Source organism: Oncorhynchus tshawytscha, linkage group LG13, assembly GCF_018296145.1.
Source record: "Oncorhynchus tshawytscha isolate Ot180627B linkage group LG13, Otsh_v2.0, whole genome shotgun sequence".
Lineage (NCBI taxonomy): Eukaryota > Metazoa > Chordata > Actinopteri > Salmoniformes > Salmonidae > Oncorhynchus > Oncorhynchus tshawytscha.
In genome coordinates, this window is record NC_056441.1 from 22,685,973 (window position 1) to 22,711,026 (window position 25,054).

Here is a 25,054-nt window from a genome sequence, read left to right on the forward strand (position 1 = left end):
TTGAAAACAAACATCATCATGTTGTCATCCAGAGATGTTTATCTTTCAGGCTGTAGAATACTATCTTACAAACAGCAGGTTTTTAAAGGACCAAAGAGTTTGGTCTGCTTTGTGTTTTCAGTTCTTACCATATTGCCATATGTACATATCTACCTCAATTACCTCGTACCCCTGCACATCAACTCGTACTGGTACTCGTGTATTTAGTCCTCGTTTTATTATTTTCCCATAATTTATTTTATTTTCTCTTGGCATTGTTGGGAAGGGCCCGTAAGTAAGCATTTCACTGTTAGTCTTGATTTGTGCATGTGTGTGTTCATATGTTGTGGGGTTATGTTGCTAGACACAGGAAGTGTGTATTTGTAGATCTGGCCTTTGAGCTTTGTCTGAGAAGAGGGGGGCTTCCTGTGTGTGTTTTTGAATAATTTAGCCGATGTCCCGACAGAGGAGTGAACGAGGTCAGAAGCTCCTGCTACAACCGTCTCTTCCCATCCCTCACTCCCCCTCTCCCATCCCTCACTCCCCCTCTCCCATCCCTCACTCCCCCTCTCCCTCCCCATCCCTCCATTTTTTACATCTCTACTCGCTATCTCAGAGATTCCCTATCTACATCTTGCTCTCAATCTCTCTCTTAGTACATCTCTCTCCACTATTTTTCCCTCTCCCTCCTTCCTTACATCTCCCATCCCTCCTTCTTCCTCCATTACTAGAGAAGGATCAGATTTCGACCACAGATGCTCATGTGGAGTTTAACCACAGATGACTGTGTGTAGATGCAAGTATTGCCCATTGTGTCGTCGATGTGACTATATGTAATGTACTGTTCTATAGTGTGTTATAGAGAGTATGTTGTGGGTCACCAGAACATTAGACTAAAGAGGCCTGATCAGGTGGAACCACTGTCTTATCCTCATGAACAACCACCAGACATTCAGCCTCCATCTGTGTCACCACAGAAACAGATTACCCTTAAACAAACAAGAAAAGGGTATTTTTTATATATAGATTTTTCAAAAATCCAAGTGCACCATATTACAATGTAATGTTGTATCTGTATGCGACTCTGACAGAGAACTAAGTGTAATGCATTAAGGAAATTCGTGGTTGATTGGTTAATGTCTTAATCTGAACTATTACTGCCTGAATGAAAAAGATCATCCTTGAATATGGACTCAATGTCTGGCATTATAGGGAATAGATTCTGTGCTTCAAAGCAAAGTAAAAACGTAGATGCTAGTGTGTGTGTGTGTGTGTGTGTGTGTGTGTGTGTGTGTGTGCTAGAACCCCTTGGGTTAACCTTTAAACCCCAGCTCTTTAGATGGTTCTTTCCAAGGCGTTTGCAGCCTGAATGAGCTACTGAAGTTAATGATCTGTGTGTGTGTGTGTGTGTGTGTGTGTGTGTGTGTGTGTGTGTGTGTGTGTGTGTGTGTGTGTGTGTGTGTGTGTGTGTGTGTGTGTGTGTGTGTGTGTCTGCATGAGGAGACAGAAATGGATGATACACACACCAGTGGAGGCTGCTGAGGGAGGACTGCTCATAATAATGGCTGGAACGGAGCAAATGAAATGACATCAAACACATGGAAACCATGTGGAAACCAAGTGGAAACCAGGGGGAAACCATGTGGAAACCATGGGGAAACCATGGGGAAACCATGTGGAAACCAAGTGGAAACCAAGGGTAAACCATGTGGAAACCAAGTGGAAACCAAGGGTAAACCATGGGGAAACCAAGTGGAAACCAGGGGGAAACCATGGGGAAACCATGTGGAAACCAAGGGTAAACCATGTGGAAACCAAGGGTAAACCATGTGGAAACCAAGTGGAAACCAAGGGTAAACCATGTGGAAACCAAGTGGAAACCAAGGGTAAACCATGCGGAAACCAAGTGGAAACCATGTGGAAACCATGGGTAAACCATGTGGAAACCATATGTTTGATGTATTTGATACCATTCCACTGATTCCGTTCCAGCCATTACCACAAGCCTGTCCTCCCCAATTAAGGTGCCACCAACCTCCTGTGACACACACACTGCAAGCATGCATGAATCCCCGAGCTGACAAGGTACAAATCTGTCGCCCCTGAACAAGGCATTTAACTCATTGTTCATAGGTCGTAATTGAAAATAAGAATTTGTTCTTAACTGACTTAACTAGTTAAATAAAGTGTGGGCTGCTCATAGTTTCAGGCTTCCCATACACACACAGACATGAGTGATACACACCCTCACCCTCTCTGTCTCACCCTCTCTGTCTCACCCTCTCTGTCTCACCCTCTCTGTCTCACCCTCTCTGTCTCACCCTTTAGCTCTCTCTCTGTCTCACCCTCTCTGTCTCACCCTCTGTCTCACCCTTTAGCTCTCTCTCTCTCTTTCTCTGTCTCACCCTCTCTGTCTCACCCTCTCTGTCTCACCTGTCTCTTTCTCTGTCTCACCATCTCTGTCTCATCCTCTCTGTCTCACCCTTTAGCTCACTCTCTGTCTCACCATCTCTGTCTCACCCTCTCTGTCTCACCCTCTCGCTCGCTCTCACCCACTCTCTCTCTCTCTCTTTCTCTTTCTCTCTCTCTCTTTCTCTCTCTCTCTCTCTCTTTCTCTCTCTGTCTCTCTCTCTCTCGCCCCCCCTCTCTCTCTCTCGCCTCCTCTCTCTCTCTCTCTCTTTCTCTCTCTGTCTCTCTCTCTCTCGCCCCCCCTCTCTCTCTCTCGCCTCCTCTCTCTCTCTCTGTCTCTCTGTGTCTCTGTCTCACCAGCAGCAGGTAATTCATTCTTAATCTTTCATCCCAACAGTTCTGGATTACCCCTAATCTCAACCAGCAGGGAGCCAGGCCACAGAGACGTGTGTGTGTGTGTGATTGATATTGTCTTGTCCCTACTGAATGGAGTTGTCATGTGATTTGATGATATACTGAGTCCAGACAGACTGACTCACATTCGCCAGACGCACTACATTAAGGAGAGAGAGGGGGGGGGGCATATAGACTCGGAGGGAGAAGTTAGTAGCAGCCAAGTAATGAGGAGGAGAGGTAGAGGGTGAGGTAGAGGGAGAGGGAGAGAGGAGGAGAGGGAGAGGGAGAGGTGGGTAAAGGGAGAAGGAGAGGGAGAAGGAGATGGGTAGAGGTAGAGAGGAGGAGCGGGAGAGGGAGAGGTGGGTAAAGGGAGAAGGAGATGTAGAGGGAGAGGTGGGTAAAGGGAGAAGGAGATGTAGAGGGAGAGGTGGGTAAAGGGAGAAGGAGATGTAGAGGGAGAGGTGGGAGAAGGAGAGGGAGGAGGAGGAGGAGGGAGGGGAGAGGTGGGTAAAGGGAGAAGGAGAGGGGGTAGAGGTAGAGAGGAGGAGCGGGAGAGGGAGAGGTGGGTAAAGGGAGAAGGAGATGTAGAGGGAGAGGTGGGTAAAGGGAGAAGGAGATGTAGAGGGAGAGGTGGGTAAAGGGAGAAGGAGATGTAGAGGGAGAGGTGGGAGAAGGAGAGAGAGAATGAGAGGTACAGTAGGAAGGGTCAGCAGTAGAAAGATAGAGTGGTGGTTAACGGATGTTTATAAAGAGCTTAGTAGAGCTGAGAGGGATTGAATGGACAGAACAACCTGGAAAGGATTAGAGGGGGAGATAAGGGTGCCATAAATGGTGTGGTATTTTATTGTTCATTATTATCTTTTGAGGTGCAGCTAATATTGAAAGTCTCATGAAGATAGACTGTTCATTCATAAATAGTACAGATAGACTGTTCATTCATAAATAGTACTTACAATGGCATGGGCTCAGACATGGGTAGCGTTCATTTGGCACTAAACAGGTAAACATTTCAAAAAGAAAATGAGCGTCTCTTATTAGACAAGTTGAGACCGTACACCTTCCCTTTCAAAACATTTTCTCATGTATTGTGCCAAATGAACACAACCCTGGTAAGAGACTACCAAGAGAAGCATGGCTAACCTAAGAGCACCATTTTAACCCAGTCATAACCTGTTACAATGGTTTTAACGTAGTACACTATGGGAATTCAACGTTAATTGACCAATTGGGATCAGTGTGAGGCACACTGGTGACTGATTGGGTGGAAATGTCTCTGAACCACCAATCAACAGGAGCAGTTAGTCTAGGCGTGTGTGTGTGTGTGTGTGTGTCTGAGTATTGGATGTGTGAGGTAGGTCACATGTATCATTTATATTACACACACACACACAGACGTTGGAGCCTCTCTCTATTACAGATTGAATTACAGAGAACTGATTATATTTTCCTTCCCTGCATCAAAGATGAAACACTTTTACCTCTCTCTCTCCTCTCTCTCTATTTCTCTACTCTCTCTATTTCTCTACTCTCTCTATTTCTCTCTCTCTCTCTCATTTCTATTTATCTCTCTATTTCTCTCTCTCTCTCTCTCTATTTCTATTTATCTCTCTATTTCTCTCTCTCTATTTCTATTTCTCTCTCTCTATTTCTCTCTATTTCTCTATTTCTCTCTCTATTTCTCTCTCTCTATTTCTCTCTCTCTCTATTTCTCTACTCTCTCTCTATTTCCCTCTCTCTCTCTATTTCTCTCTCTCTCTCTTTCTCTCTCTCTCTCTATTTCTCTCTCTATTTCTCTCTCTATTTCTCTCTCTCTATTTCTCTCTCTCTCTTCTACTCTCTCTCTCTATTTCTCTCTCTCTCTATTTCTCTCTCTCTTTCTCTCTCTATTTCTCTCTCTCTCTATTTCTCTCTCTCTCTATTTCTCTACTCTTTCTCTCTATTTCTCTACTCTCTCTCTATTTCTCTCTCTCTCTATTTCTCTCTATTTCTCTCTCTCTCTATTTCTCTACTCTCTCTCTCTATTTCTCTACTCTCTCTCTATTTCTCTCTCTCTCTATTTCTCTATTTCTCTACTCTCTATTTCTCTCTCTATTTCTCTTCTCTCTATATTTCTCTACCCCCCTCTCTCTCTCTCTCTCTCCTTACCCTATTTTATTTTTCTCCTTGTTGTCCTCCCTTCCTCTTCTATCCCTTTTCTGAATAATTTCTGTAATGAATAGATCACATGAGTCTTATAATATGTGTCTCTTGTGATTCTGATTACTCTGTCAGACAAATGATATTCCCATCAACGTGTGTGTGTTGCCGTCTGGCCAGCCAATCTATTCAAAAGTTTAAAGGTCACCATTGATTTCTTTGCTATAAGTCCTTCACCCTCCCTCCCCACAAACTCTCTCTCTCACACACACACACACACACACACACACACACACACACACACACACACACACACACACACACACACACACACACACACATTATTTTGCTCGCTCACACACACACAAAGGAAGCTTGGTCCATGGGGTTCTCTTTCACACACAAGCACATTTTTGAAGCCTTTTGAAAAGTTTCTTAGGAACACCAGAACAGTGAAGACCACAGGAGCCACGCCCTCCTACTGGCCTGGTGAAACAAGCCATTCAGCTAGGCTATAATCTTACACACACACACACTAACTGTGTCTGAGGGCATTGTTGGCAGACATAATAGTAAGACATCACACACAAACACACGGTCTGATGCATCTTTCATAAAGTCATATATAATGGAAAAGGATTCCGTCTCTGTCTCTCTGTCTCTGTCTCTGTCTCTCTGTCTCTCTCTCTGTGTGACGTGGTCTATAATCCTGTTGGATTGGTGGATTAGTGTAACAGCTGGCTCCTACATACAGATATACATCTGACTGCTGCAGCTCTTCTATTTTCTCTCACCATCCTCCTCCTCTCTCCATCCTCCTCTCTCCGTCATCCTCCTCTCTCCATCCTCCTCCTTTCTCCATCCTCCTCCTCCTCTCTCCGTCATCCTCCTCCTCTCTCCGTCATCCTCCTCCTCTCACCATCCTCCTCCTCTCTCCATCCTCCTCCTCCTCTCTCCATCCTCCTCCTCTCTCCATCCTCCTCTCTCCTTTGATGGTTTTTTTGTTGGGATATTCGTGAGCACACCATTTTTTCTTGAGGCAAGTCGAAGTTCGGTAGCCAAAGTCTACGCCCCTTCGTCTTTGATTGGTCAACAGTACCACTCCTAGTAGGAGTGGGAACATGAAGTGGTTGTTTTCATGCACATGTTTTCACTTGAGAAATACGGCACCAAACATCTTAGTTAGATGTAAAACTGCATGACTAAGACCTCGGCAGAAACGTCAATTAATGACACATTTCCTGATTCAGCTTAGATAAATTCAGACTATTTTGAGGAAGTGTTTATGTCTCTGTTATTGCTACAGTGGCTCAAGAGGGACAAAAAACAGTAATATTGGTGCTTTTTTTCTCGTTTTCCAAGTGAAGGTCTTCAGGGAGCACAGATGTCCCCCTAGCCGAGTTCTGTTAGGACAAACCCAACCTATGTATTCAGAGTTAAGCTACCATCACTGTTACAGGATTCTCTCTGTCCCCTAACTCTACCTTAGTTTACCTTGACAGGATTAAGATACTGGTCCTGCTGAAACTTGGTTTCGCTGCCAAGTGTATGTGTGTGCGTGCATGCAAAGGGTTTCTGTGTTAATCTCTGCTGAAGGTGGCAGGTGTCTAAACGAGGTCATCACCTGGTAACCCAATCGCTCTGTCACACTCCTCTCACACACACACACACACACACACACACAATACCTCCACCTCTGTCTTCCTCTCTCTCTTTCTCATTTTTACATTGTAGTCATTTAGCAGACACTCTTCTCCAGAGTGACTTATAGGAGCAATAAGTGCCTTGGGCACGTCAACAGATTTTTCACTTAGCCGGCTCGGGGATTCGAACCTTCGGCCTTTCGGTTACTGGCCCAACGAACTTAATCGCTAGGCTACCTGCCACCCATTCTTTCGCTCTCAAACTCCCTGACCAAGCCTGGCTGCCACCCAAGTCAACCAGCTGTCGAAGACAGGAGGGAGAGGAAGAGGATAGATAGATAGATTCAGAGAGGGGGTTGGACTGTGATGGACACAGGACAATATGGCTAAATGACAATTTTTCTAAATATGTTAGCCCAGTCACTGTAGCTCAGCATGGTGCAACACCAGGGTTGTGGGTTTGATTCTCGCTTGTGCCACATACAGTATGTAGTGCCTTCAGAAAGTATTCACATCCTTGGACTTTTTTCCACATTCTGTTGTGTTACAGCCTGATTTTAAAATGGATTGAATTTAGATTTTGTGTCGCTGTTCTACACACAATATCCCATAATGTCAAAGTGGAATTATGTTTTTAGAATAAAAAATATAAAAAAAAAAAAAGAAAAGCTTGAGTCTTGAGTCTTGAGTCAAGTATTCAACCCCTTTGTTATGGCAAGCCTAAATAAGTTCAGGAGTAAAAATGTACTTAACTTCTTGGCGCACTCATCCCGTTAGCGGGATCATTTTCGTCAACATCCGTTGAATTGCAGAGCGCCAAATTAAATTACCAAAAATATTTAATTTTCATGAAATCACAAGTGCAATATAGCAAAACACAGCGTAGCTTGTTGTTAAATCCACCTGGCGTGCCAGATTTCAAAAAAGCTTTACAGCAAAAGCTATCTAAGCGTTTATGTTAGGACATCTCTCTCAGCAGACTAAACATTCCAAACAGCTAGCAGCAAAGTAGACTTTTTGGTCACGAAAGTCAGAAAAGCAATAAAATGAATCGCTTATCTTTGATGATCTTCGGATGTTTGCACTCACGAGACTCCCAGTTACACAATAAATGTTTCTTTTGTTCCATAAAGATTATTTTTATATCCAAAATACCTCCATTTGGTTGGCGCATTTTGTTCAGAAATCCACAGGCTCAAGGATTCATGACGGGGCAGACGAAAATTCCAAATAGTATTCGTAAAGTCCGTAGAAACATGTCAAACTTTTTTTATAATCAATCCTCAGGTTGTTTTTACAATAAATAATCAATAATATTTCAACCGGACCGTAGCTTTTTCAATAGGATAGAGAGAAAATGTCTGCTCAAATCTGTTGCGCATGCAAAACACCCAGCCATCCACTGACGCACTGTGATCGTTCTCGCTCATTTTTCAGAATAAAAGCCTGAAACTATGTCTAAAGACTGTTCACACCATGTGGAAGCCATAGAGAAAGGCATCTGGTTGATATCCCTTTAAATGGAGGGAAGGCATGCAATGGAACAGAGAGGTTTCAGGAAAAACAGCACTTCCTGGTTGGATTTTCCTCATGTTTTTGCCTGCAATATCAGTTCTGTTATACTCACAGACAATATATGGACAGTTCTGGAAACTTTAGAGGGTTTTCTATCCTAATCCGACAATTATATGTATATTCTAGATTCTGGGCTTGAGAAATAGGCCGTTTAATTTGGGTACGTTTTTCATCCAAACATCAAAATACTGCCCCCTACACTCGAGATTAACAAGTCAGATAATAAGTTGCATAGACTAACTCTGGGGGCAATAATAGTGTTTAACATGATTTTTGAATCACTACCCATCTCTGTACCCCACACATACAATTATCTTTTAAGGTCCCTAAGTCGGGCAGTGAATTTCAAGCACAGATTCAACCACAAAGACCAGGGAGGTTTTCCCATGTCTTTCAAAGAAGGGGACCTATTGCTAGATGGGTAAAAAAAAAAAGAAGCAGACATTAAATATTCCTTTGAGCATGGTTTAGTTATTAATTACACTTTGGATGATGTATCAATACACCCAGTCACTACAAAGATACAGGCGCCCTTCCTAACTCAGTTGACGGAGAGGAAGGAAACTGCTCAGGGATTTTTAGCATGATGCCAATGGTGACTTTAAAACAGTTACAGAGTTTAATGGCTGTGATAGGAGAGAACTGAGGATGGATCAACCTTTTATTTGAGAACAAGTTCTCATTTACAACTGCAACATGGCCAAGATAAAGCAAAGCAGTTTGACAAAAACAACAACACAGAGTTACACATGGGATAAACAAACGTACAGTCAATAACACAATAGAAAAATCTATATACAGTGTGTGCAAATGTAGTAAGATTAGGGAGGAATGGCAATAAATAGGCCATAGTGACAAAATAATTATAATTTAACATTAACACTGGAGTGATAGATGTGCAGATGATGATGTGCAAGTAGGGATACTGGGGTGCAAAAGAGCAAAAATAAATAACAATATGGGGATGAGGTAGTTGGTGGGCCATTTACAGATGGGGTGTGTACAGCTGCAGAGATCGGTAAGCTGCTCTGACAGCTGATGCTTAAAGATAGTGAAGGAGATTTAAGTCTCCAACTCCAGTGATTTATGCAATTCGTTCCAGTCATTGGCAGCAGAGAACTGGAAGGAAAGGCTGCCAAAGGACATGTTATCTTTGGGGATGACCAGTGAAATATACCTGCTGGAGCACGTGCTACGGGTGGGTGTTGCTATGGTGACCAGTGACCTGAGATAAGGCAGGGCTTTACCTAGCAAAGGCTTATAGATGACCTGGTGCCAGTGGGTTTGGCGACGAAAATGTAGCGAGGGCCAACCAACGAGAGCATACAGGTCGCAGTGGTGGGTAGTATATGGGACTTTGGTGACAAAACGGATGGCACTGTGATAGACTACCTCCAATTTACTGAGTAGAGTGTTGGTGGCTATTTTGTAAATGACATCGCCAAAGTCAAGGATCGGTAGGATAGTCAGTTTTACGAGGGTATGTTTGGCAGCATAAGTGAAGGAGGCTTTGTTGCCAAATAGGAAGCCGATTCTAGATTTAATTTTGGATTGGAGATGCTTAATGTGAGTCTGGAAGGAGAGTTTACAGTCTAGCCAGACACCTAGGTATTTATAGTTGTTATTCTAAGTCAGAACCGTCCAAAGTAGTGATGCTAGTCGGGCGGGCAGCGATCGTTTGAAGAGGATGCATTTAGTTTTACTAGCATTTAAGTGCAGTTGGAGGCCACGGAAGGAGTGTTGTATGGCATTGAAGCTCGTTTGGAGGTTTGTTAACACAGTGTCCAAAGAAGGGCCAGAAGTATACAGAATGGTGTCGTCTGCGTAGAGGTACAATGATGGCTTACCCCAGCCAAACCCAGACGACTCTGGGCCAATTGTGCACCGCCCTATGGGACTCCCAATCACGGCCGGTTGTGATAGTCTGGAATCGAACCAGGGTCTGTAGTGATGCCTCTAGCACTGAGATGCAGTGCCTTAGACCGCTGCGCCACTCGGGAGCCCGTAATTGCTTGAGGCAATCATAAAGCACTAAACCAGAGCATGCAGTTATCAGGAACACAAAATAATACGCTTGAGCTGGGACTGGAAAACAGTTTTGCACGTCAACAGTTATGGAATTCACACATATGCAAAGTATTGACATAGAACCACTAGCCTCTAGTCCTCTGTAGCAGACTGTGTGTTATGAACCACTAGCCTCTAGTCCTCTGTAGCAGACTGTGTGTTATGAACCACTAGCCTCTAGTCCTCTGTAGCAGACTGTGTGTTATGAACCACTAGCCTCTAGTCCTCTGTAGCAGACTGTGTGTTATGAACCACTAGCCTCTAGTCCTCTGTAGCAGACTGTTTTATGAACCACTAGCCTCTAGTCCTGTGTAGCAGACTGTGTGTTATGAACCACTAGCCTCTAGTCCTGTGTAGCAGACTGTGTGTTATGAACCACTAGCCTCTAGTCCTGTGTAGCAGACTGTGTGTTATGAACCACTAGCCTCTAGTCCTGTGTAGCAGGATATGTATTTTGATGTGAATCACAGTTTAGCTCCCCGTCTCTGTGAGAGAGAGCAGGGAGCTGGTTGACCTAGCAGGATCAACCTGTTAGAAACCAGAAAAACACGCGCACGCACACACATACTCACACACACACACGCACACACTCTCACACACACACACTGGAAAACAGTAAAGACAGGAAAAGCCTGGACTTAAAATAACATGTCATTCATACAGCAACTTATAACAACAGTTAACTTCAAAAACAAAGGGGCTTATTCTAGACTTGAGGGTGCAACGTCATGGAACCAAATGGATAGATAAAAATGTGTTGTGTAGAATGGATATGACTCCCTGTCATGTAGTGTTTCTGCTCTATACACTACAGTTCTATCTGCTACAGTCAACACATTACAGTGCATTGAATAAGGGTGGGGTTACAGAGGGGTAGAACTGTCACAAAACAGGAGGAAAGAGTTAGCCAGCTAACTTTCCTAAACATTCTGAAAGAACACCATAAGTTTGACTTGAAACAAAGACTGACTTGTATGTAACAATGCAGGCGTTCGCTGGCACACTTGACCTTTCTGATCCTGCTTTTAACATCCACGTGTTCAAGATATTTGTTACACTTCAAGATATGTTCATAAGACATTATAAGAATGTCATACATGCTCATGACAAGTACATTCATTATAACCACATCATAATGCATTGTATGTGTGTGTCCACCTCTCAGTGTGGTGTGTTAATTATCCTGTGTTGTATAGCGTACATGTGCTTCTGTTTTTAGACGACTTTCCTGATTGTCTGTGTGCAGAGATACTGCAGCCTCGGCTGTATTCGCCACCCAAAATCACACAACTCACTCACTCTCTCACACACACACACACACACACACACACACACACACACACACACACACACACACCACAAACAAACCCTGTGATTACATACTTTTTTATACGAGCACAGACATACGTATGTACACACACCCTGTCATTATACACAGAGTAACACACTTCAGAATGAGGTCATACCATACATTTACACTTGTAATATGCACTCATGTATATTTACCCTGCGGATGGAGAGACATTACTGGAGAAGGATAAACATAGAAATAGCATAAAGGATACATACATATAGACATGCATCTCTCTGTCCTCTATCTCTCTCACATACACATCATAAACACACACAGACATAACCTACATGCTTACTCAGACTGGACACAGAGGAAAACAAAGCAGGCGTGAAACACTGTGTGTGTGTGTGTGTGTGTTTATAATCAGGGGTGGTATGTGAGAGGCTTCTTCAAGGGACAGTCTCACAGCCAGCCCGAGGAGGAGGGGTAAGATGGGAGGATGAGAGGAAGGAGGGGGTTGTTGACACAGCTCCAACAACAATCAGAGAAGGATTGGGAGAGAGGGTGTGGGAGAGAGAGATAAAGGGAGAAGGAGGGATAGATAAGGGAGAAAAACAGATGAAAGGAAAGATAAAGGGAGACTGATGAAGGGCGAGAGAGCTGGAGGAGAGAAACAGTCTGTTTTTAACTTGTTTTTGGGTTGTTTATTTGGTGTTACGTAACTCCTGCCTATTTAGTTACAGTCATGTGTGTACGTATAAGTTGTGTTTGCCTGTGTGTTCATTTAAGGTTGTGTGTGTGGTTGCCTCACTGTGGGAGATGTGAATTTCTGTGAAAGGCAGAGGTTGCTCCTAGCAACGGGCCTCATTGTAAAACAGATCCTTGCTATAGACACACACACACACACACACACACACACACACACACACACACACACTGCTGCCATGAACGGTTTGAGATGTCTTTTCAGCAATTTTCAGTGCTGACTGATTGTTGGGTTTGCTAGTAACAGTAGCCCTGCAATAAAAGAAAGGTTCAGTCTACTTTCAGACTGCCTACTTTCAAACTTCCAGACTCCCATGTGAATGTTGTTTCTCTACAGACCTGCTCAGAGAATCAAAACAACATTTAGTAATTCTCCCATTTGTAAAGAACTTTCATTTGGACCTATATCTTTTTCGATCTCTTTCGATCTCTTATAGTTCTATCTCAGAGGTAGTGTTGAGTTATTAAACAACTAATTGACCAACGTCAGTTCATTTTAGTTCTTTTTTTTGTGAGCTCAGCGCACCATTTCTCTAGAGAAATTAAATAAAGAACTACTGTATGTGGGACGCTGGGAGTTTCAAACTATAAACTAGCAAATATTCAAACTAGTTCAGCGTAGAAACGTGGTTATTAACTACAATGACCATAATCCATTGCACCCTGGCTTGGACAGAGACGGATGGTCTACACACAGACCGCATAAGAGCGGAATGTACAGATGAGGGTTAGTGACCGTGTGTGTGTGTGTAGTGACAGTCTGAATATATACTGATGGCTGGATGCTACTGTCTGATCAGAGATAACGGTAGATGGTCTAGCTGGCTGGACAGAGATAATGGTAGATGGTGGTCTAGCTGGCTAGATGCTACTGCCTGATCAGAGATAACGGTAGATGGTGGTCTAGCTGGCTGGATGCTACTGCCTGATCAGAGATAACGGTAGATGGTGGTCTAGCTGGCTGGATGTTACTGCCTGATCAGATAACGGTAGATGGTGGTCTAGCTGGCTGGATGCTACTGCCTGATCAGAGATAACGGTAGATGGTTGTCTAGCTGGCTGGATGCTACTGCCTGATCAGAGATAACGGTAGATGGTGGTCTAGCTGGCTGGATGCTACTGCCTGATCAGAGATAACGGTAGATGGTGGTCTAGCTGGCTGGATGCTACTGCCTGATCAGAGATAACGGTAGATGGTGGTCTAGCTGGCTGGATGCTACTGCCTGATCAGAGATAACGGTAGATGGTGGTATAGCTGGCTGGATGCTACTGCCTGATCAGAGATAACGGTAGATGGTTGTCTAGTGGCTGGATGCTACTGCCTGATCAGAGATAATGGTAGATGGTGGTCTAGAGATAACGGTAGATGGTGGTCTAGCTGGCTGGATGCTACTGCCTGATCAGAGATAACGGTAGATGGTTGTCTAGCTGGCTGGATGCTACTGCCTGATCAGAGATAACGGTAGATGGTGGTCTAGCTGGCTGGATGCTACTGCCTGATCAGAGATAACGGTAGATGGTTGTCTAGTTGGCTGGATGCTACTGCCTGATCACAGATAACGGTAGATGGTGTTCTAGCTGGCTGGATGCTACTGCCTGATCAGAGATAACAGTAGATGGTGGTCTAGCTGGCTGGATGCTACTGCCTGATCAGAGATAACGGTAGATGGTGGTCTAGCTGGCTGGATGCTACTGCCTGATCAGAGATAACGGTAGATGGTGGTCTAGCTGGCTGGATGCTACTGCCTGATCAGAGATAACGGTAGATGGTGGTCTAGCTGGCTGGATGCTACTGCCTGATCAGAGATGAGATAATGACTTTAAAATCGAAGAAATACATATACAAACCTGAAAAATGTCATTTTTCATAGTAATTTCCTATTTTTCTATTGATGAATACCCAATGTGGACCTGACAGAAACAATGGAATTTTTTCAATATTTTGGCATTTGAATGTTCACTATTTTTGGCTTTGGAATTTCCATTCAAAAGCTCAAATAACTTTAAAGTAATTATTTCATAATGCATTCAATGTTTTAAAAAAGTATCAAAAACTAAATAGAAAAACGTGATTATTTTTGAATAATCTAAACTCAAAAAGCACTAATCACTCAGAGAAAATCTATTCCATGTAGTGCACTACTACTATAACTAAAGCACAGCGCATCAAAAGTAGTGCACTATAAGAGGAGAAAGCACTACTTCTGACCAAAAGCTGGACACTATACAGGGATAGGGTGCCAGAAATAGTGCATTATAAAGTGAATAGCGTTCCAGTTGAAATGTGGTTCTAGTACGGTCCACAGTGAAGCAAGTAGAGCCACACTGAGGTCAGGTTTCTAGTTTCTACATTGCATGATGGTTTAATTGGCTTTCAGTGGCATCAGGTTTCCTTTGTGTTTCCTGGAGGCAGAGAGAGCAGTGGAATTACACTAGCTAACTGGCACTGTCTGTCTGTGTGTCTGTGTGTCTGTCTGTTTCTTCCTGCCTGCCAGAGGTTGACTTTAAGATATGATGACTGTTTACACAACATTTTATAATGAACAGTAGGAAGCTAGCTGATAGTACTACAGTAATTATCCAAATAAAATCTACAGTATCTACCCTGAACCTATCATATCTACCATATCTACCATAAACCACCCCACATCTTTCCAAGTCACCCCATATGTAACGTCCCTATTCCCCATAGCCGTATGAAGTGACTTGTCCTCAGCTGTAAACGACTTAACCGTTTTGGGGAAGGTCAGAGAGGGTGGAGGTGAGGACATTCAGGCCGGGGAGCTCACCCGAACCCTGTCACCTTTCTCTTGACCTGAGCTTGGGGTGGCTAGGTCATCACAACACGACCACAGGATCAGACAGTAGCATAAATCCCAGTTAAAAGTCAAACGCAGTGCACAGCTTGTTTATCTGCGTTTGTTTGAATCCCAGTTTCTTTTAAAATATAGATGAGCTGTTCTAATGTTACCTACCTGGATTATTGTGGTGCACTATGGTTGTGGTGCACTATGGTTGCGGTGCACTATGGTTGTGGTGCACTATGGTTGCGGTGTAGTATGGTTGCGGTGTAGTATGGTTGCGGTGTAGTATGGTTGCGGTGTACTATGGTTGTGGTGTAGTATGGTTGCGGTGTAGTATGGTTGCGGTGTAGTATGGTTGCGGTGTAGTATGGTTGCGGTGTAGTATGGTTTAACGGTGTAGTATGGTTGCGGTGTAGTATGGTTGCGGTGTAGTATGGTTGTGGTGCACTATGGTTGTGGTGTAGTATGGTTGCGGTGTAGTATGGTTGCGGTGTAGTATGGTTGCGGTGTAGTATGGTTTCTTTTAAAATATAGATGGTGTAGTATGGTTGTGGTGTACTATGGTTGTGGTGTAGTATGGTTGTGGTGTAGTATGGTTGTGGTGTAGTATGGTTGTGGTGTAGTATGGTTGTGGTGTAGTATGGTTGCGGTGTAGTATGGTTGCGGTGTACTATGGTTGCAGTGTAGTATGGTTGCGGTGTAGTATGGTTGCGGTGTAGTATGGTTGCGGTGTAGTATGGTTGCGGTGTAGTATGGTTGTGGTGCACTATGGTTGTGGTGTAGTATGGTTGTGGTGTAGTATGGTTGCGGTGTAGTATGGTTGCGGTGTAGTATGGTTGCGGTGTAGTATGGTTGTGGTGTAGTATGGTTGTGGTGTACTATGGTTGTGGTGTGTTTTGGTTTTATGCTGATAATGAAATGACTCTCTCATCGTTTGCTATTTTTCTGACTGTATGTAACTCTCAGGTGAAACAGTGTTTCTGGGCTGTATAAAAATATGACAGACATTGTTATGTATCCAACATCCACTTATTGAGATTACCAACAAACAGCTCTTCTCATCTCTAAGCCATTATAGGACTAAAAACAACTTTGGCCTGCCAAACTTTCAGCTTTGGTTCAGACACTACAATAGTACTTATACTCAACTCAATAGTGGTCAGTTATACAACTCAATAGAACAGTCTGACAGTCTCTCGTGTGAGAGAGAGAAACAGATGCCTTGTCTTCTCTCTCCTGTTAATGGAAGATAATGGTCCATCTCTCTCTTCTATTTTCTAGTCTCTGTCTCTTCTTCTTTTTCCCTAATGGATAGTTCCTCTCTCATCTCTTTGGCTTTATCATTCTGAAAGTAGTCTCATCTAACTAAGTTTTCTATGATGGATGAAATGGACAAAACAAACAAACAGAGAGAAGAATAACCTCTGTCTTTTCTTTCTCTCTCCAGGGTCAGACCTGGGTTCCGTCTATAGATCTAGAAGGTTCTTCTGGAGATGAGTTCTATGATGACGAAGACCTCTTCTCAGGCTCTGGATCTGGCTGTGAGTTTGTTGTTTGTGTGTGTTTGTGTGTGTACATAGGCATGTTTGAACATGTAGGGGGCCTATGTACACACACACACACACAATCTAACATAGGCATGTTTGAACATGTAGGGGGCCTATGTACACACACACACACACAATCTAACATAGGCATGTTTGAACATGTAGGGGGCCTATGTACACACACACACACACAATCTAACATAGGCATGTTTGAACGTGTAGTGGGCCTATGTTAGATTGTGTGTGTGGGAATTCTCTGCAGCCTGTTGGTTTAAGAGGTGACAGCTGCTGTGTTTAAATCTGCAGCTCTGACTCCCAACCCCAAATCTGAGGTCAAATTAAACACAGGGACTACACACGCATAAACACACACATACACATGCATAAACACACACATCCACACGCATAAACACACACATCCACACGCATAAACACATACATCCACACGCATAAACACATACATCCACACGCGTAAACACACACATACACATGCATAAACACACACATACACATGCATAAACACACACATACACACGCATAAACACACACATACACACGCATAAACACATACATACACACGCCTAAACACATACACACACACACATACACACGCATAAACACACACATACACATGCATAAACACACACATACACACGCATAAACACATACATCCACACGCGTAAACACACACATACACACGCATAAACACATACATACACACGCATAAACACATACATACACACGCCTAAACACATACACACATACACACGCATAAACACACACATGCACACGCCTAAACACATACACACACACACATACACACGCATAAACACACACATGCACACGCATAAGCACACACATACACACGCATAAACACACACATGCACACACATAAGCACACACATACACACGCATAAACACACACATCCACACGCGTAAACACACACATCCACACGCATAAACACACACATACACACACACACACATACACACGCATAAACACATACATACACACGCGTAAACACACACATACACATGCGTAAACACACATACACACGCGTAAACACACACATACACACGCATAAACACACACACACATAAACACACACATACACATGCGTACACACACATACACACGCATAAACACACACATACACACGCATAAACACACATACACATGCGTAAACACACATACACACGCGTAAACACACACATACACACACACACACATACACACGCATAAACACACACATACACACGCATAAACACACACATGCACACGCATAAACACACACATGCATAAGCACACACATACACACGCATAAGCACACACATACACACGCATAAACACACACATAAACACACACACACATCCACACGCGTAAACACACACATACACACGCGTAAACACACACATACACACGCATAAACACACACATCCACACGCATAAACACATACATCCACACGCGTAAACACACACATACACATGCATAAACACACACATACACATGCATAAACACACACATACACACGCATAAACACACACATACACACGCATAAACACACACATCCACACGCATAAACACATACATCCACACGCGTAAACACACACATACACATGCATAAACACACACATGCACACGCATAAGCACACACATACACACGCATAAACACACACATGCACACGTAAACACACACATCCACACGCATAAACACATACACACATGCACACGCATAAGCACACACATACACACGCATAAACACACACATGCACACACATAAGCACACACATACACACGCATAAACACACACATACACACGCATAAACACACACATCCACACGCATAAACACACACATACACACACGCATAAACACACGCATACACATACATGCACACGCATAAACACACACACATACACACATCCACACGCATAAACACACACATGCACACACATAAACACACACATACACACGCATAAACACACACATGCACACACATAAAGCACACACATACACACATAAACACACACATGCACACGTAAACACACACATCCACACGCATAAACACACACATACACACACACACACATACACACGCATAAACACACACATACACACGCATAAACACACACATACACACGCGTAAACACACATACATGCACACGTAAACACACACATACACACGCATAAACACACACATACACACACAAACACACACATACACACGCATAAACACACACATACACACGCGTAAACACACACATACACACGCATAAACACACACATACACACGCGTAAACACACACATACACACGCATAAACACACACATACACACACACACACACATACACACGCATAAACACACACATACACACGCATAAACACACACATGCACACGCATAAACACACACATAAACACACACACACACACATACACACGCGTAACACACACATACACACACGCGTAAACACACACATACACACGCATAAACACACACATCCACACGCATAAACACATACATCCACACGCATACACACGCGTAAACACACACATACACATGCATAAACACACACATACACATGCATAAACACACACATACACACGCATAAACACACACATACACACGCATAAACACACACATCCACACGCATAAACACATACATCCACACGCGTAAACACACACATACACATGCATAAACACACACATACACACGCATAAACACATACATCCACACGCGTAAACACACACATACACACGCATAAACACATACATACACACAAATAAACACATACATACACACGCATAAACACACATACACACGCATAAACACACACATCCACACGCATAAACACATACATACACACGCATAAACACACACATACACACATAAACACACACATACACACGCATAAACACACACATACACACGCATAAACACACACATGCACACGCATAAACACACACACATGCACACATAAACACACACATCCACACGCATAAACACACACATCACACGCATAAACACACACACACATAACACACACACACACACGCATAAACACATACACACACACGCATAAACACACACATACACATGCATAAACACACACATACACACGCATAAACACACACACACACACACGCATAAACACAACACACATAAACACACACATAAACACACACACACACACGCATAAACACACACATACACACGCATAAACACACACATGCATAAACACACACATACACACGCATAAACACACACATACACACGCATAAACACACACATAAACACGCATAAACACACACATACACACGCGTAAACACACACATACACACGCATAAACACACACATACACACGCATAAACACACACATACACACGCATAAACACACACATACACACGCATAAACACACACATACACACAACACATACATACACACGCATAAACACACACATCCACACGCATAAACACACACATGCACACGCACAACACATAAACACATAAACACACATACACACGCATAAACACACACATACACACGCATAAACACACACATACACACGCATAAACACACATACACACGCATAAACACACACATACACACGCATAAACACACACATACACACGCATAAACACACACATACACACGCATAAACACACATACACACGCATAAACACACACATACACACGCATAAACACACACACGCATAAACACACACATACACACGCATAAACACACACATACACACGCATAAACACACACATACACACGCATAAACACACACACACACGCATAAACACACACATACACACGCATAAACACACACATACACACGCATAAACACACATACACACGCATAAACACACACATACACACGCATAAACACACATAAACGCATAAACACACACATAAACACACATACGCAACACACACACACACACGCATAAACACACACATACACAAACGCACATACACACACACACACACGCATAAACACACATACACACGCATAAACACACACATACACACGCATAAACACACACATACACACGCATAAACACACACATACACACACACACACATACACACGCATAAACACACACACACGCATAAACACACATACACACGCACACATACACACGCATAAACACACACATACACACGCATAAACACACACATACACACACATAAACACACACATACACACGCATAAACACACACATACACACGCATAAACACACACATACACACGCATAAACACACACACACGCATAAACACACACATACACACGCATAAACACACACATACACACGCATAAACACACACGCATAAACACACACATACACACGCATAAACACACACATACACACGCATAAACACACACATACACACATAAACACATACATACACACAAATAAACACACACATACACACGCATAAACACACACATACACACGCATAAACACACACACGCATAAACACACACATACACACGCATAAACGTACACACACACACGCATAAACACACACACACACGCATAAACACACACACACGCATAAGCACACACATACACACGCATAAACACACACATACACACATAACACACACACACATAAACACACACACACACGCATAAACACACACATACACACGCATAAACACACACACACACACGCATAAACACACACATACACACACGCATAAACACACACATACACACGCATAAACACATACATACATCACGCATAAACACACACATACACACGCATAAACACACACATACACACGCATAAACACACACATACACACGCATAAACACACACATACACACGCATAAACACACACATACACACACATAAACACACATGCACACACATAAACACACACACATACACACACATAAACACACACACATAAAACACACACATACACACGCATAAACACACGCATAAGCACACACACACACGCATAAACGCACACATGCACACGCATAAACACACACATACACATGCATAAACACACACATACACACGCATAAACACACACATACACACACACATACACACGCATAAACACACACACGCATAAACACAGACACGCATAAACACAGACACGCATAAACACACACATACACACGCATAAACACATACATACACACAAATAAACACATACATACACACGCATAAACACACACATACACACGCATAAACACACACATACACACGCATAAACGCACACATGCACACGCATAAACACACACATACACACGCACACACACACATGCACACGCATAAACACACACACACACATACACACGCATAAACACACACACGCATAAACACACACGCATAAGCACACACATACACACGCATAAACACACACACACACACGCATAAACGCACACATGCACACGCATAAACACACACATACACATGCATAAACACACACATACACACGCATAAACACACACATACACACGCATAAACACACACACGCATAAACACATACACGCATAAACACACACATACACACGCATAAACACACACATACACACGCATAAACACACACATACACACGCATAAACACACACATACACACGCATAAACACACACATACACACGCATAAACACACACACGCATAAACATACACATACACACGCATAAACACACGCATACACACGCATAAACACACACATACATAAACGCACACATACACATGCATAAACGCACACATAAACGCATAAACGCACACATACACACGCATAAACGCACACATACACACGCATAAACACACACTTACACACGCATAAACACACACATACATAAACGCACACATACACACGCATAAACACACACATACACACGCATAAACACACACGTACACACACGTACACACACATAAACACACACATACACACGCATAAACACACACACGCATAAACACACATACACACGCATAAACGCACACATACACACGCATAAACGCACACACGCATAAACACACATGTACACACGCATAAACACACACATACACACGCATAAACGCACACATACACATGCATAAACGCACACATACACACGCATAAACCCACACATACACACGCATAAACGCACACATACACACGCATAAACACACACATACACACGCATAAACGCACACATACATAAACGCACACATACACACGCATAAACACACACATACACACGCATAAACACACACATACACACATAAACACACACATAAACACACATAAACACACACACACATAAACGCACACATACACACACGCATAAACGCACACATACACACGCATAAACGCACACACGCATAAACACACATGTAAACACACGCATAAACGCACACATACACACGCATAAACGCACACATACACACGCATAAACGCACACATACACATGCATAAACCCACACATACACACGCATAAACGCACACATACACACGCATAAACGCACACATACGCACACATACACACGCATAAACCCACACATGCACACGCATAAACGCACACATACACACGCATAAACGCACACACGCATAAACACACATGTACACACGCATAAACACACACATACACACGCATAAACGCACAGCATACACATGCATAAACGCACACATACACACGCATAAACCCACACATACACACGCATAAATGCACACATTAGTTTCACACGCATAAATTTCGCATTACATACTGTGTTTACACATTCATAAAGATTAGCGCACACATACGCATTAATGACGCATTTAGCCATACGCACACATACGCACACATAAACATTAACACACATACGCACACACACACACATACGCACACATACACACGCATAAACCCACACATGCACACGGATAAACGCACACATACACACGCATAAACGCACACATGTACACACATAAACGCACACATACGCACACATACACACGCATAAACCCACACATACACACGCATAAACACACATATACACGGCCTTGCATTAACGAAACACAGGAACTGGGCACAGAAACTGAACATTCAGACTGAATGCGTGCACACACCCTCCCAGTAGCCAGATCTCCACCCAGACTAAGTGATCTTATTTACAGTAATCTGATTACAGACAGCAGATCAGATGATCTCATGCAGACAGGCCATTGTGTGTGTTTTAGTTTGAGTATGTGTCTTCTGTGTCTAGTGTGTGTGTGTGTGTGTGTGTGTGTGTGTTTAGCCATTCTGTTTCTGTTTCTGTTTCTGATTAGTTCTATGACTGTGTTTAGAATTACCTCCATAACGCTTATTTGTAAGAGGCCTTTGTTTGTTCAGATTAGCTTCTATGACTGTGTTTAGCCATTCTATTTCTGTTTCAGATTAGCTTCTATGACTGTGTTTAGCTATTCTATTTCTGTTTCAGATTAGTTTCTATGACTGTGTTTAGCCATTCTATTTCTGTTTCAGATTAGCTTCTATGACTGTGTTTAGCCATTCTATTTCTATTTCTGTTTCTGATTAGCTTCTATGACTGTGTTTAGCCATTCTATTTCTCTCATTTCCTCTCACTCTAATATGTTTTTTTGTTCATAACTAGTTTAACAGTTAATCCCTTTAACAGTTAATCTCCTTCCCTCTTTCTTTCTCTCCATAGTTCCAGAGATGAAGGTCAACCCTACAGCGGTGGGTGTGTCTTTCAGCACTGAGGAGCCCCTTCCCCTTTCCACCACCCAGGCTACTGGCCCCGCCCCCTCAGCCCCACCTGCAGCCGAGCCCAATCCCAACCCCGACGCTCTACCCACCCCACTACCCACTGAGGGAGAGGGGGAGAGTGGGATAGAGTGGGAGAGAGGGAGGGAGAGAGAGAGGGAGAGGGAAAGAGAGAGAGTAAGGGAGATGGAGCGGGAGAGAGAAAAGGAGAGGGAGAGAGAAAGAGAGAGAGAGAGGCAACGGGAAATAGAGAGGGAACGAGAAAGAGAACGTGAAAGAGCGAGAGCCGCCCAGACCACCATCTCACCCCGTGGCCCGGCGGCTGTTCCCATGGCGACCACCAGCACAGCGACGCCTCTGGCGGAGAGTGTAGCACCCTCTAGTGGCGTGCAGGACCTGGTCACCACAGAAGAAGAGGACGAGGATGTCTACCTGTCCCCAGACCCCACCAGTATGCCTATGGAGACCACCACGGAAGAAGAAGAAGAAGAGGAAGAGGTGACCACTACAGATACAGAGACCACACCCCTCCCAAAGACAACAGCTCCACCCACTACGATTGGCCCAGCCCTAACTGAGAGGTCTAGCTCCGCCCCCTTTAGACCCAGTGTTCTGGTGACCACGCCTATTAAAGCCGCACCCACAGAGAGGAGCACACGCCCACAGCAGCCTTCTACGACAATGGTGTGTGTTTGTGTGTATCCTGTGTGTATTTATCCATCACATGTGGAGT

The 25,054-nt window shown here is 43.4% G+C and overlaps 1 protein-coding gene across 1 annotated transcript in view; it reads left to right on the top strand.

Annotated features, from left to right (window-relative positions):
• The window catches only part of sdc3 (syndecan 3), a 43,868-nt gene that overhangs the window by 10,606 nt on the left and 8,208 nt on the right, over positions 1-25,054 (top strand). The window contains exons 2-3 of the mRNA XM_042295419.1: positions 16,516-16,609; positions 24,266-25,005. Coding sequence (XP_042151353.1) covers positions 16,516-16,609; positions 24,266-25,005 — 834 coding nt within the window. The remainder of the gene's footprint in view (positions 1-16,515; positions 16,610-24,265; positions 25,006-25,054) is intronic.